We start from the raw sequence: 15,827 nt of genomic DNA, 5'->3' as shown, positions 1-15,827 counted from the left end.
CCTAGTCTCATAGTCAGGGAATAAGAAAAAGAAGTATGTCATCCCTGCAGCACTCTACATACATAATGAAAGGTAATGTACAATAAGGAGTGCATTAAGAGTGAGGCTGCCATAGAGCGGGGAATCAGACAGAAGCCTGATCTAATATCTGCATCTACTGGCAACCTCACCCTACTGAGAGCTGACTCCATGGCAGGGGGGTTGGAGGGGTGGGGGGTGAGGCTTTAGCACAGGAACTCCTGCTTACCCTAAAAGTCCCTCTCACACACGGCTCATACCGCTGTAAGTGAGACAACGAGAGCAGTCGACAAGAGGGGACAAGTACAAGAAAATACAGTTGAAACTTACAGAGGTAAATAATCAGATAAAAAGAGTTAAATCCAGAAACAGCCAACATGAAATAGACATATATTACCATATCATATATAATGATGATTTTCAACAAGTCCCATGAAAAGACACCATTTGACTTCCCTACCTTTAAAGACTTATTATTATTCTTTTCTTTTCTTTTTTTAATGTGTTTTTGGAATGCATAGATTGAAAACAACCAAACTGAATTAAATTAACTAATCTAATCTCGACTAAACTAATCTAAACTGAACTATATACTAATCTCAAGTAAACTAATCTAAACTAATGATTAATTCACTGCCAGGTTGACATTTTGAAAAGTCAGAAATATATTAGTTATCAAAAGTTTATGGTAACTCAGTGATAACATTGAATCAATAATTCATTCATAAATGTATGACCTGTTAAATAATCTTGTAAAATCTAGTTGAACTGAAGCCAAATTATAATTTATGCAAAATAACAAAATCATACCTTAGAATAACCAGTAATTAATGGGCTAAGGTAAATGCAGTGAAATCAGAGTGAGTATTTCTAAAAAATACTTCAAAGCTGTACTTGTACACAACAGGTGTTATCTGTATCATACACCTTACCTGTGGACATGCTTTCCCCAGGAGACAAACCATCCAGGAGGCCTGAAGAATGATCCAGGGGCTGGGGGCTGGTGCCGGGCGTGCTGGGGGGCTGAGGGGGGGGTAAGCTGGGTCTCTGCCGGGGCGGCTTGGGGGTGGGCCTGGCCTTGGTGAGGGTCCCGGCCAGTGAGGGGGGAGAGGAGAGAGACGGGGTGGAGGCCAGCTGGATCTGTCCCGGGGAGCCGATGGTGGCGTATCCCTGCGGGTAGCTGAAGCTGTACGGGGAGGGGGTGCTGGGGGGGGTGGGCGACAGGCTGACAGGGGACGGCTGGCCTGTGGACTGGTCCGACATGGCTCCTGACTGGCAGTACGGGACTTTGGGGGGGATCGGGGCCAGCTTCTTTGCTGCAGAGAGAACAGAAAAACATGTTCCTGTTATATAAATATTACAAAACTGCAGTGAGATGTTACACCTGTTGAGCAATATGGAGCAGAGCCACTGCTGGAGATCAGCTGTCAAAAGAACCAGTTTGAAGAATAACGACAAAGCAAGAACAGGAAAAAAATGATTTAAAGGTCACCTATCATGCTATTTTTAGGCAATAGCATAGGTCTCCGATATATAAAAAACATGTCTATGAAGTGTTTTACTCAAAATACCAAACAGATCACCCATTCTAGCCATGCCTCATATCCCTATATTTCACTTCCTGTTTCAAAAGTGCTGATTTTGGGTATAAAGCTTTTTAAAAAAAAATGTATACAAAAAGAAAGGAGGGGGCTGAGCTCATGCGGGACCCGGCAGCTACTGTCTAAACTAAATACTGCCGTGATGAAACGCCATATCATGGATTATCAAGGATTCTCTCTGAAACAGTATGGAGCTCAAGGCTTTCTCTCTTGCCGGTTATACCACAAGGTGAGTTCCTTTTTACTTCCTGCTTCTTCACACACATGCTCTCCAGTACAGGTTAGCTCTGAGTGTTAGCGATGCTAATGTAAACACCGACCATACGTCCAAAACAGTCGGGCATTGTTTCTGATAGCAACATTTCAGATAGTGCCGTGGGTCCACATTTCAGATATTACGTCATATCGGACGCAAATCTGGATCAGCTCCGTTGTACCCCCGTTTTTAGAGATTTGGGTACAGAGGAAAAGAGAGAGGGTTTTATTTTCTGAGCTGCGTGTGTTCCCTGACACACCGGGGACACATATTTATGTATAAAAGACATCAAAAAGTGCATTTTGCATGATAGGTACCCTTTAAGAGGTTTTGGATTATTTTAAAGATATTATCATGAATGAGTAACATGACAAATATCGCGACCGCCCTAGTTTAGACTAATGGAGGGGTCAGCGCTCAGCATTGGCGAGCCGTCAGGGCCCTCTAGGCCCTCTGTGAGGGCCTAAGATATTCTAAAAAATAATATTTGAAAACATAAAAAAATATATATATATTTTAAAAATATTTTTTTATATATTTTGTTGTTGTTACATTTTTCATTAGTTTTACCAAAATAACTTGATTTAATTGTATTTAAAATAATATTTCCAAAGAAATAAATCCTTCGAATCTGCCTCTTCAGTTTCTGTTGGAATGTTTAGGGTTAAATGCCGTCTCTGCGAGTTATGTGAAGACGGGAGGGATTGTTGGTCCCTCTCTACATTCACAGAGGGCCAGCTATAGTAACTCAACGAGAGAGTAATGTCAAATGACAGTACAATTGACCAATCATATCTTCCCTCTAAATGGGCTGGCTTTATTTTCGCGGACTTTATGACAAGTTCCGCCCGCTGTGAGGTCTCTGGGTCTATGCCATGGATGTAGGTCTATGCCAGAGCCCTTATCTCTCTAGGGCTCTGGTCATAGGCTCTGGTCTATGCAAGTGGTGCAGTGACGCCTCCTAAAACCCGGAAGTAAGCTTCGCTCTGATTCCCTCGACAGAAAGCAATGGGATTTCTCCATAGGATTTTGGAAAATAGCTCGAAATAAGGTCTGTGGAAAACGAACCTGTTAGATAAATGCACGTTGTGTTCAGCCGGATAATATCCACATGTCTATCCTACTTTTATTATTTTCGAATCATAAATCTAATCGATAGATTTATGATCGATAGATTTATAATTAGCATAAGTTCGTTCATGATGGCTCACTTCAGTGATAGTGATGACATCGTTGCGAAATTATTAACCGAGTCATTTTCAAGATTGAGTTACAATGATAAACTGGAGTGGCAAAGGATCAGCTGAATGACCCGCAAGTGCTTCATCCAAAAGGACAGGAGGATGGACTTTGTGTTTAAGTGATTTGATCATCAAAGGTAGGCCTAAGTCATTTTCAATGCGGGCCACAGTGCCGACTTAATTCATTTGTAATTGTTACTTGGCTGTGGCCATCATTACCTCTCCTCAGGGTGTGGGGGCTGTGATCAGATCCACTAGAGGTTAGCGTCCCCTGCAGTCCCTGCAGTCCCTTCTGTCCAATCACTGGAGACAGCTCCTTGTTTTTTAGAGTACTGAGGACACATTGAAGGAGAAAAATACACACAGGAATTACAAGCATGCTCATGCATCTTTCTTCTCTTTAATAACATGCCATACAAAATATGAGAGGACCCATAGTTCAATGTCAAGTTGCCTGAGTGATCACTGTAACAGGCCAACATGTAGTACACACTGCGGGGCAGCAGAAGCACTTCAAAAATCCCAAATAAACTGTAATGGCTTAATGGATTTTCCTTAATGTTGCAGTGCAGTGCAGCCAGAATGCCAATGGGAGGGCGGCCTGAAGGTCAAACATCACCAGTTTACTCAGCGGATGAGGCATGAATGGATGACTGAGGCTGCTGGGATTTAAAGATGGAGTGGAGCAATGCACATGGGCATCCATGGGCTTAATTTCAAAGTCTACATAAATTGGGCCTCATGCTGGAAATTCACTTAAATTCCTCTTATAATTTATTTTCATTTTCACTTAAGAGAAGAAATAACAGAAGTCCCCTCCATTTGAATCAAAGCTGCTTAACAGTCCATGTCTGCTCTGATCATGAATTGGAGGCATGTGGTTGATTATTGACATGGCAGGTGTTCTGCCATGAGCAAACACTAATCATTCAATCACTCTGATATTGAAGTTTTGTTTTGTTTTCTCAAATTCTAGTATGTCTCCTTATGTTGGACAGACCATTTGTGTACTGCTAACACAAGATGTTTTTCTTATCTTGGTAAAAGTGCCCCTCGACTGCTTCCAAAATGTTCTCTTATCTAAGAGTAGAGTAAGACATGTGTAAATCCCAGAAATCAATGGGTACCTAGAAAAGAGAAATGTGGATACAAAGGGAAAAAAAAGAGGAAATGTGTTATCCTAATCACTTCCTGCATGAGGCCCATTGTGTTGCTCTGATCTTGCAGTCTACCACTCAAGGCTCACTGGTATGACTCATTAACGCCCACTTTTTATAATGGTATGCACCGAAAGCCTTGAATTTCCTTTGTTGCCTGGCAACCGCCTCCTGAATATCCTGGCAACATGGAAAGTTATGGATTGCATTTATGGCAATTATATGAAAAGATGGATGGATCTGATAATGGAGATCCTAAAGAGCATAGATTTTCCTTGACTGACGGATACACTACGGAGGGAATAAAAGAGAACAAAGAACAGGGAGCTGCTGGGAGGATCTTAATCTCACATCATCCCTCTCTCTTCATGTGTGTGTGAGCTGTGTTGGAAGTTGGAGCGAGTTCAGCAGGCTTCTGTATTTACCTAGTCAGCTTGGCTCCTCTCTCTCGGCTACAGGCACAGGCTGCCCATGGAGGGGGAGCAGAGAGGGGGGTGTTGGGGGGCTTGGGGGAGCCAAGGAAAAGATCTTGACGAGTAAGAACGAGCGGGGGTTTGATGTAAAGGGTGGAGCCATTCGCTTCGGACGGGGCCGCATGCGACACGTCGGGCAGGGACGCCTGTTTTGGCAGGTGCAAGGAATTGGGTTTGGGGTTGGAGTTGACGTCAAGCGGCTGGGGGGACGGGCTGAGGGAGTGGGGGAGCGTGGGCGGGCTGTAGCCACAGCAGCGGGAGGGAGGTGAAGGGCCAGGGGGCACAGAGTTGGGATTAGGAGCAACGGGACGCACACCCAGAGGTGCACGGGTGAAGTGATGGTGGTGAGGGAGCGAGAAGGAAGAGCAAGAGGAGGATGAGGAGGAGGATGAGGAAGAGGGGTAAGGGGGAGGCGGCCTCTCCTCCTCAGGGGAGGGGTAGGCATAACCGGAGTCCGACCAATTGGAGGATGCATCATCCGAGCTGCAATGATAAACACGTCAATGTTTCATGGGGTTCGAGCTGCAGAGCTGAGTGCAGGGAGGCATTACAGCTTAAGACTGAGAGCTGTGGGATTTATTGTTAGGACAGTTTAAGTTTGGGAGGAAATCAGGCGAATATTAATTATTGTGAGAACAGAGGAAACAATATGGAAGAGATGGGAAATAAAATAAAACTGAATCACCTCATCCATTGCAGGGCTTTGCGACAATGGACTGTAAAGCTGTTAATGATGCTTGGACTAATGACAAAAAAACAAAACAGATATAGTTCATGCACATGCAGCAATGAAACACTCAACTATGGATGAACTTTTCTCAACTTTGTTTCCACATGTTACATGAAACAACCTAAGGACAAGAACACATCTTAACATGATATAGAGTTACACCACTCTGGCACATCATGTTTCTTCCAGACGTGGCTACTTTATGAGAGAATTAGAGATGAGAAATGAACACCAACTTAAAAAGGGACAGTTCACCTGAAAATGAAAAATACATATTGTTCCTCTAACATGTAGTAGTATTGATGAATCTAGATAATAATAAAAATAACTAAAAGACAATAATGTACTTCTCTCTGACTGGTGATATGGTTTCAGCATGCAGTTTAGCAGAAAGAAAATAGTTCCTATATCAAACTGCTCAGTCAGTGGATTATCTCTAGTAACTGGGCCATTGATGTTTACATGTTTACTACAGGTAAGAGGATGAATAGGTATTTTACATTTTAGGGTATTACATTTTGCCCTTTTTAAATCAATGACATAGTTTGACATGACATGCTTCATCCGAGGTAAGACACCGGGGTTCATACAGAGGTGGGGACGAGCATTTTGTGGGGGAAAACAGCAAGAGACAAGAAGAACGTGGAGCAGACGGCGCTGTACGGGGGTCAGTTGCAGGGCACGCGGGTGGGTAGGGGAGCAGCAGCAGGTGGGAGGAGGTTAAGGCTAGGGGGGGGGCACGAAAGCCTTACCTGGCTCGATCGCTGTTAGTGGGAGGAGGGGTGGGGGAGGGGGAGGCAGAGAAATCCCCAGCAGGCTGCTCGGGGGTGAGAGCGTCAGTGGGGGCGACGGGGGGGTGCACGCTCGGCGGCGTGGACGAGCATTTACGCGAAGAAGACGAGCCCCTGCGCGCCACCCAAGTAGTGTCCATCACCCTGACACCCATGCTGCAGTGGGACAGAGATGCACAGCCAATCAAATCAAGGGAGGGTGTGTGTGGTTTAGGGGGGGGGGGACCACACCCTACACAGATCGTCAGGGATGCTAAAAACGGAGGAGCTTCCCTGTCCATCGTATGAACCAGTGTCACTCCATTCACATTGTATTGCATGGGTGTACTTGTGTACCTGAGCATGCACAAACAGAGAACATTTCCCCTACACAATGTTTAACTCCCTCATGTATGACACATTCTCCTGTAGGATGACAATGTATGAAGTTGAAATTAAGTGAAATTGTGTGAAAACTGCAACAAAAAAAAGAACAGTTTGATTGAAGTGAAGAAGTACATGAAGATGTGATGGTCCTATTTGCTTTGTCTGTCCATTCAACTGAAGCTAGCATCTAGTTAGCTTAGCTTAGCATGAAGACTCAGATCAGCGGGGCTGTGTCCAAAGATGAGCATTTACCAGCACCTCTATATCTCAAATCTAAAAATGTAACCACACGTAAAAAGGAGTATGTTATGCTGGAATATATCTTGGTCGAGACTGAGTAATGACTTTCTTACAATTTGTCCACTAACTTTTTTACATTAGCTAAAAACATGGCGGGTGACAGTAGGCCTATATGGGATTTGTTGGTAATGCGTACTATTTTCTAATGTCATTTGTAATATGTTATAAGGTTGTAACCATTATTTGCTGTTCGCATAGGGTGATCTATTTTAGTTACAAAACCTTGTTATCAGCATTAACTCTGATAACAGTGGTGATTTTAGGTAAAAAAAACACATTTTTAAAGCTAGCCAGAATTGAGAATACATCTTTTTGTAGCATCCATTCTGTTTCACGTTCATTATGCTTTCAAAATCTTAACACACTGAAGTTAGAAAAACGACGTTCTAACTCGGTAGATCGGACAATCTAAGGAGCATGTGAATGCACCACAAGAGGTGCTGACCTTTCATCTTTTTACCTGGCTAGCTCCACCTACTTCGAGTCTTTATGCTAAGCTAATTGTGAGCAGGATCATATTTAACGAACAGAAATCTTTTAAGAGTATCTCCCAACATTTTTTAAAATATTTTTGATAGAAATAACAGGAAATAACCTAACTCTGAATAGGACCTATAAACAAGAGGCTATTGTACTCACAGGCTGAACAAGTTTATCCAGTACCAGAAAGATGCTACTTATGTAAACACAGAAAGAAAAGCCTGCTTTGTCCATGCCCCCCCTTTTGTCCCCCCGCTCTCTTAGAAACATCGAACTATAGGAGTCCAACAGGCAGACCTGCTCAGAGCATTAAACACACACACGACAAATGAGCGACACTTCCTGTCAACGTGCAGCTGACACAAACAGATGATGAATAGACCGGTGAGAGGATGACTCGGGGGGGGGGGGGGGTGAGGATCTATACTGTACCTTTGTATCTTCCTAATGCTGCATAGTTAAAAACAGAGACAAGCACAATGAGGACACGCTCATTAACAGCACTGTTATCAAAGCAGCAGAGCAACTTTGGCAGGATCAACCATTTAAGACAAGAGCCAAGAAAGAGGAACAAAACGGGGGGCTGGCCTGGCGGGGGGGCTGAAGGGGATCAGAGTCACGCTGAGTGTAATGAGGAGAGCGATCTGACGGGTGATGTGTGCTCTCCCTGGAGCGCTTCAGCCACGTGAAAACCCAGAGAGAAAATGATAGTCCCATTAACGCTAATTAGCTCATAGTTTCCCTAATGGATAGCAGAAAATCCCCCCCAAAAAGAAAAATCTGGTTCATTCATGCATCACGCTGAGTATTTAATATCCATGGTTCAACTACAATGTTATTACCAAAGATATTTGGACACCCTTTATTTATGTTTTGGTGGCTGTTCTTCATGGTTTTACCCCATAGTTCCAGTGGAAGGATTATTTTAGACAATATTGAGCATCCAAATTTTGAGCAAAGCTTGGGTAAGACCCTTTCTCGTTTCAATGTGGTGATTCCCCCATGTACAAGTCCAGATTTCTGGCCAATGAGCCCCTGGGCACAGACATGTAAAGGGCCCCAAGCCCACATTCCGAACAACAATAGCAAACAACATTGAGAGACATCTTTTAGGTCATTGTGTGTTTGCATTCGTTTTGCATCGCTTTATAGATGTTCTGCGTTTTTCAAGGTATTTCTGTGTCTTTTTTTGGATCTCTATGTAGCCTTTTTGGCTTGTTGTTGTTGTTGTTGTTGTTGTTTGGTTGTTTTTCACTTCTTTGTAGTCGCTTTGATGATTTGGAGGTGTCTAGGTGTCAGTTTTGTGTCAATTTGTGGCTATTCTGTGCCTATTTTTAATTCTACACAAGATGAAGAAATGTTAGCAGGAACATAAACAGCTGCTCTGAGACAGGGCCGATATGAAACATAAAAATCTCATGCATTACTCTGATATCAAACTTTTGATCTGACTCTCTGCAGGTAAGTGGCTTCTACATGTTTAAATATTTTTGGACTCAAAGGGCATCGAAGGTTTTTGTAACTGTTGACTTTCTTATTGCACAAAAGATATTGCTTGACCAGCTCAAGTTCTTTCTTGTTATGTCCAGACTACCTATAAATTGTTTTAACTTGCCAGATTAATGTAGAGGATATGTGCAGCATGTGTCCTTCAACTACTCCTGCTCCCTACAGAAAATAAAGGGGAAATGATCCCATCTTTATTCTTCACATGTAAGCAGACAGATCCTCTCGAGCAGAACATTTGAGTGTCTGGAAGTCAATTAAGTATTTGACAGCAGTGTGCACTACGTAGACATTTAAAGTCAAACTTTATAGCCATGTACACTGCTAAATTTAAAAATATTTTATACAGAAAAACTCTAATTGGAAGGCAGGTTAGCTGTGCTGCTGAGCCTGCTAATTCTGAAGAGTGTGTTTGTATTGTAAGCTGGGTTCTATTGATCAGATCTAACACACACACACACACACACACACACACCACGTCCAGGTTTAATTAGCGGGCCGCATGTGGTCTCAGGGCTGAATCAGACTCAGACTCGCCGCGGGGCCTGATAAGGGTGTATGAAAGCATTAAAGAAAGAGACAGTGAGACAGACAGAGAAAAGAGAAAGAAAGCCACCCTCTGGGCCTCGGCTAATCCTCCTCCACAGCTCCAGGATTGTCAGATTCCTCATTTCACAGACTAAATGTCATCTCTTTCTCTTTCTGTTTTCTCACTTTCTCCCCCCGCTCACTAGACTGCAGATACGAGTCCTTCTGTCCACCTCATAGTGAAACTGAGCTTTTCACTGCGGTCCCCTCTTACATTACACTTGTGTAATCATCAGTGGGGAATTCTTCTCCTGTTTGAAGAGAATCATGCAGAAACTTGACTTGCCTAGAAGTGTGGATGGTGTGTAGAATCACTGGGAGCTCTTACACAGTTTCCTGTCTTTGTTTGATTTCAAGACAGTTTTCCTCAAAGTTTGTTTGCCTTTGAACTCTCATTCTTCTTGTTTCAAAAGCATATTGAACCCAACATGGCAGCTTATTTAGATGTTATTTAGAGGATACAGCACCATGTTAGATTTCATTGCTGCACAAAGTCTTGGATCATTATTTTATCGACAGCAGTTCTTGAATGTAATCAAATACATTTAAATTGTATGTGGTTATGTACAATTTTGAGGTACTTACTGTACTTTTTTAAATAACAGCTTTAATACTTGAAATGTTTTCTTTATAATAACTATTTATGTTTTTTTATTCATATTAATTGTATTATTACTTTTTGCATTTACTAATATATTTTAGAATCTTTTGAAAGCACTTTAGAGCTTTATTTACAGTTTATTCATCAACTTTATTTATAGAGCTATCCTGCTTAATATATTCCATTTGTATTAGAACAAAAAATATTATTACTTAGTTTTACAATTTTGTATACTATTACTATACTTCACTAAACTTTAGTGAAGTTAAATTAACTTCACAAAAAATTGTATATCTGACTCTTAATAATTTTCTGACAAAATTAGTTACTTTTTGTATTTATATACATTCATGAGTGAATTTCACACTCCAATGATAGAAGCTGATAAAAAGAAAGTCCTGCTTATTTCAGACGCTAATTTGCAATAAATTATCCTATGACTTACTTAAGATTAACAATAAACAGAAATGGATCGTAGGTGCTCTAGAGGGGTCTTACCCGTCCTTCTTATAGAACTCCAGCATCATGTTGTCCGTGGCGACGCTCAGCGGCCGTCGGCTCTGGTCGTTCTGCTTCCTCTCTATCTGATCCATGTCAGGAGACGGCATCAAGCTGTAGTTGGCGTTGTGGTTTGTGTGGACCGGGCTTCCGTAGTTCCCCGTGACGTTGAACTCGATTTCTATGACGGACCAGAAAAAAAGGAACAAAATACAGGAACTATTCAGTGTGTTGTTGTTTGAGTAAGTATCTAAGCAGTGTTGGAATGTAACTAAGTACATTTACTTGTCTGTCAAACATTTCCTGTCTAGTAAAAATGAAATATGAAGTTTGTTTTTTCTGATAAACACAGGATCAATTGTTCCTTTATCTGTTGGAGATCTCGTACATCTTGAGCTCAATAAAGTATTTAAAAAGGCTTTGGGATCAGCAGGAAAATGCACAGTCACCTCCAGGGAAGAACCAGTCTGCGTGCTGGATGATGGGCTCGATGATGCCGACGATCTGCAGGGACACGGTGGTCATCATCTCTGTGATGTTCCTGCAGACAGAGACAGAGGCTTTATTACAGCGGGCTGAAGAGGATCAGGAAGATTTACACTCGCCTGTGATTAACACGTTTTTATTGTATTGCATTAAAAAGGAGAAAATTAAAAGCGTTTTCGGAAAGGTTGGCTATTAAAATACTAATTAAAAGTAAGAGGGGGATAAAGGGTTTGTAAGATTTACACAGAGATATTATAAGGGAGGTGTCCTTCACTCTTTCTAAACCGCTGACTCATCCTCATCATGAGTGCACTTTCTGATAAAAAGTCTCCTCAAGGTGTGTGTGTGTGTGTGTTTGTGTGTGTGGCCTAGCATTACTATACTTGTGGGGACCTAAATCTGTTTACACAGTCATGTGTGGGGATTCGCCTCCCTTATGGGGACATATTGGAGGTCCCCATGAGGGGAATCCTTAATTTTAGGGTGAAGACTTGGTTAGGTTTAGGATTAGGGTAAGGGTAAGGTTAAGGGTAAGGGTTAGGCATGTGTTGGTTATGGTTAAGGTTAGGATAAGTCTCCAGGAAATGCATGTAAGTCAATGTAATGTCCCCTGAAGGATACATGATTGTGTGTGTGTGTGTGTGTGTGTGTGTGTGTGTGTGTGTGTGTGTGTGTGTGTGTGTGTGTGCCTGCCTATTGGCCTTTTTGTTATTAGTACTTTGAGCTCTGAGCAGCATCATGAATATTAGGAGATATTAAAATGTGTCACTAAGAAAAATGACATCCCTGTGGAACTGCATACAAAACCGTATTATTATAATAGAACGTTTATGAAAAAGAACGCTCCTCTTCTAGACTGAACAAAGAGGACACTGAGGTTCTACTGCACCCAAACATGACACGATAGTAACTTGCATTTTCTCCCCCTTAAAAGATTCCTGATGCTGTCCATTTTTAGCTCCTACTGTGCAACCAAACTTGCGTATACACTCATAATTCATTTAAGATTTTAGTAGTGTTCACAAAGTTTCAAAAGATACCAGAAACTGCATGACAGTTTATGTTGTGTAAATGTGTATACATACAACTATGCAAAAATACATACAAATGAATGTTATTGGATGGATTTCAATGTGAACATCATGCTGAGACCCAATATATATATTAATTAAATGTTCTTTTTTAACATAACAATTGGGACGCAGGAAACAAATCTCAAAGAGATTCTATCAAAAACATAAACATTTATATTTAAAGGTGGGGTAGGTAAGTTTGAGAAACCGGCTCGAGATACACTTGTTGTTATATTCCATGGAATGCTCTTAACATCCCGATAGCAATGAATATCTGAAGTGCTTTGACAAAAAAAAACATCTGTGGAAGCCGTGGCGCTGTAAAAAGCACGACCAATCATTTTAGCCGGCCCGGCTAAAATAACTGGATGGCCTACCTGCCTGTCAGCCTTCCATCTGTGCACAAACGTATCTCGTGCCCTCATTGGTCATGTGCGCATTCGTGTCATAGACTGTATATATAAAGGTTTGTGTGTGTTGGAGGAGGGGCTCTGTGAGGAAGTCTGAAGGAAGTGGCAGATGTTTTCCCGCTGTGTATTTTCAAATTCTAGCGCACTCGAGCTGGTTTCTCCAAAATTACCTACCCCACCTTTAATAACATGTCCCTTTTAGTGGACATTGGTTCCATCTGTTAGTAGGTGAAATTAGAGAACAGTACATTCACATTAAATAATTAAATGTACTTTTAAGATATGTAATATTAAAAAGGTATCGTGCATGCTTTTAACTGGTTATTCATAGTGTGTGTGTGTGTGTGTGTGTGTGTGTGTGTGTGTGTGTGTGTGTGTGTGTGTGTGTGTGTGTGTGTGTGTGTGTGTGTGTGCCTCAACATTTGAGTTTGCCTCATTCAGAGTTCTGTTTCTTTAAGAATGGGAAATGGTTGAAAATGAGAAGAAGCTACCCTCTGTCCCCCACAAAGCACAGAGGTTCAAATGTGTGCTTTGAAAGCCCCTTTTATTATTTCACCGGTTCGGCTTCGCACTAATTTGAAAAGACATGAGACATGCTCTGTTGGTCACACCCTTAATGTATGTTACATCATTAAAAAAGCCAAGGAAGTGCTCTTCACAGCACCAGGACTCAAACTGCATGCATGGTGTTTGAAATGAAGCCTCAATGTCATGTCCTCCACAGAGGACACATATGAAATGCTGGGTCTCAAAAGGATAGCTTTAGTCGAGAGCTGGAATAAGTTTATGCAGAATACCATTAGAAAAAGATGATTATAATTTATATCTATTTTCTATAGGGAAATAAAATGTGAAAGAGTGGAAACTAGGTTAGATCTAATTAATTATACATCTGTGTTATGGATATCAATACTTGACCTCTTCTTGAGGAGCTTTTGCAAAGGAACAGTGATCAATTGTAATATGAGCTATAATCTTTACTCTACTTGTTTTAGGCACTTTGAAAACATTTGGCATTGCTAGTTTTAAGCAGCAGTGGAAATCAAAACATTTAAAGTTCACATTCATTACAGAAGAAAAACCACAACGCATGTTTTTGCATTTGTAGTTCCTTAAAAATGAACACAAGGTGCATTCTGACGTCGTACGTTATATTCTTTGATAAAGGAATGTTAACTACTGACTAAGTATGCGTCTCTGCTGTCTCACCCTTCGTTGTGCATCCACAGCAGGTTGGGTCCCAGGACAATAGCGATGTTTCCAGGAGTCATCTTGTTCAGATCCTGGTATTCAGTCAGTTTGGAGAGGAACTTGATCAAATACCTGTTCATACAGAAACAGGGAATACATTAGATTTTGTATACATTTTAAAAAGGTACTTTTCCATTGCTGTCCTGTAAAAACATACTTCAAAAGATAATAAAAACTGCCCTGTTTTTAGTTTTGTGTGAGTTCAGTTTTCTACAGATCTGATTGTATTGACTTTGTTTCATTGTTTTCACTTGACAGCTGTGATTTACAAAAACTAAGAGTGCCACATTTGCAGGAGGCTCACACTCTCTGGAAATGCAATCATTTACCAGCTGCAGAGTTAGTGAGATACTTCCTATCTGTCTGGGTTGGGTTTGTGGCGCTGTTGATACTGTGCCAAATGTAGAGCCACATTTGCACATATCGACTTTTTTTTCATGTTTTCGGAAGGATATATTGGTGAAAGTGGGAAATAACAGAACAGAACTGAGCTGTAGTGCAGCTCAAGTGTCCCACCCTGCTTTTTTCAAGTTTAAATAAGATCAAATCCTAGACTAAAAGAGAACACTGTGCTTCCACAGAGCATGCCTGCATGAATTACACTCAGCTTATTATAACAGCAAACTATCGTTGTTGTCTCTTCATCTCTTTCTAAGACCCAGAGATGTGGCAGTGTGTTTCTGTGCTGACAGAATGATTCATCTGGCTGAGCTGCAGCTGGATGAGCATCAGGCTTTTTCCAGCAGCAGCCACCATCCGGACAGGTGACGGGGCTGCTCAAAGGACGCCTGCCTAAAAATAACACCTATTTGTGCGATTCGATTATGACACTGACAAGTGCTGCAGTATCTCTGCTCTTTCAATTTCTCTCCCGTCTCTCCTCTCGCACGTCCTCTCCCCCTCGCAGTGCCTTTTGATGGAGAGATAAGCCCTCTGGCAAATATCTACAGCTCGTCTTAATCCACCTCCGCCATAAGACCTCTGTCTCAGCACCGCTTCACACTGAGCTACACATGGGGAAGGTGTAGATTAGAAGCATACAAAGCGTAATGTAGGCTTACTGTTTCCATGGTAACAAACAGTGACATCTGCTTTTTTTTATATATATATATAAACTAATATCTAATTGCAGAGAAAGTATTCAGATCTAAAACAGTTACAAATCTTGCAAAGTAAAAAGTACTGTTATCAAAATACTTAAATACATAGAGTACCAAAAGGAAATCAACGCAGAATGCAAGAGATTATAGATTATTAATGTGGATGTATCAATGTGTTATAATGGGGGGGGGTCATATTAAATGTATGTACTGCTGGATGGCTTAATCCATAATATATCATAATTTGTTTTTGATAATAATTTGTTTTAATATTTGTTTATGTACAAAGTAACAAAAGCCTTGCAAATGCATGCAATGGAGGGTAAAATTGGATATTTGCCTCCAAAATGTATTCACTTTTTTTTCCTTCCATTTCCTGTGAAACCATAACTCTGTGATCCCTGGAGTCACATGTGTTATTTTGCACTTCAGTGACAAATCTGCTGCCATGACTTTTGCTACACTGATACATGCAGCTGTGGAAGTGAGCGGCATCTTACATTTTGGACTCTAGTTATCTTTTCTTGTCACAGTAAAATGTCCTTGCAACTGGAATTTCCCCGAAACATTTTCTGCGTGAGTGAACAGTTTCTTTTGGCTTGCTCAGTCGACAATGTTTTTTACAAAAATGGAAATGTGTCCTACTTAACACAGCGAAGAACTACAGAGGTTTGTGCAACAGATGAATTTAGATTTCTGTGTGAAGCCTGACTAATCACTTCATGGTTCTGACTGCCAGCAGAGCCCAGGAGAGGGCCGTGAAGAGAGGAACATGGAAACAGTGACTCACTTAAAGTTGTTGTTGTTGGCCGGGGGGAGTTTCTCACAGGCGTTGAGGAGAGCCTGCAGTCTCTTGTCTTGATCTTGAATGCTGAAGGACCACAGGAAGAAGAAAAGTTGA

General features: G+C 41.4%; 1 protein-coding gene across 13 annotated transcripts in view; it reads right to left on the bottom strand.

Annotated features, from left to right (window-relative positions):
• The window catches only part of LOC117547039 (rho GTPase-activating protein 44-like), a 95,874-nt gene that overhangs the window by 6,388 nt on the left and 73,659 nt on the right, over positions 1-15,827 (bottom strand). For 4 of the 13 annotated variants that reach the window (XM_034217478.1, XM_034217479.1, XM_034217475.1 and 1 more), the window contains exons 13-22: positions 15,717-15,797; positions 13,785-13,898; positions 11,056-11,147; positions 10,607-10,787; positions 7,846-7,863; positions 6,229-6,423; positions 5,432-5,488; positions 4,699-5,229; positions 3,336-3,448; positions 951-1,334 (exon numbers count right to left, since the gene is read on the bottom strand). In XM_034217478.1, coding sequence (XP_034073369.1) covers positions 951-1,334; positions 3,336-3,448; positions 4,699-5,229; positions 5,432-5,488; positions 6,229-6,423; positions 7,846-7,863; positions 10,607-10,787; positions 11,056-11,147; positions 13,785-13,898; positions 15,717-15,797 — 1,766 coding nt within the window. Of the gene's footprint in view, positions 1-247; positions 281-950; positions 1,335-3,335; positions 3,449-4,698; positions 5,230-5,431; positions 5,489-6,228; positions 6,424-7,845; positions 7,864-10,606; positions 10,788-11,055; positions 11,148-13,784; positions 13,899-15,716; positions 15,798-15,827 lie in introns of all 13 variants that reach the window. The other 9 variants (XM_034217482.1, XM_034217484.1, XM_034217480.1 and 6 more) reach the window with 9 other exon arrangements.

This window comes from Gymnodraco acuticeps, unplaced genomic scaffold (assembly GCF_902827175.1).
Source record: "Gymnodraco acuticeps unplaced genomic scaffold, fGymAcu1.1, whole genome shotgun sequence".
Classification (NCBI taxonomy): domain Eukaryota; kingdom Metazoa; phylum Chordata; class Actinopteri; order Perciformes; family Bathydraconidae; genus Gymnodraco; species Gymnodraco acuticeps.
Note: the sequence above shows the minus strand (reverse complement) of the source record. Positions and strands in the feature narration are given on the sequence as shown.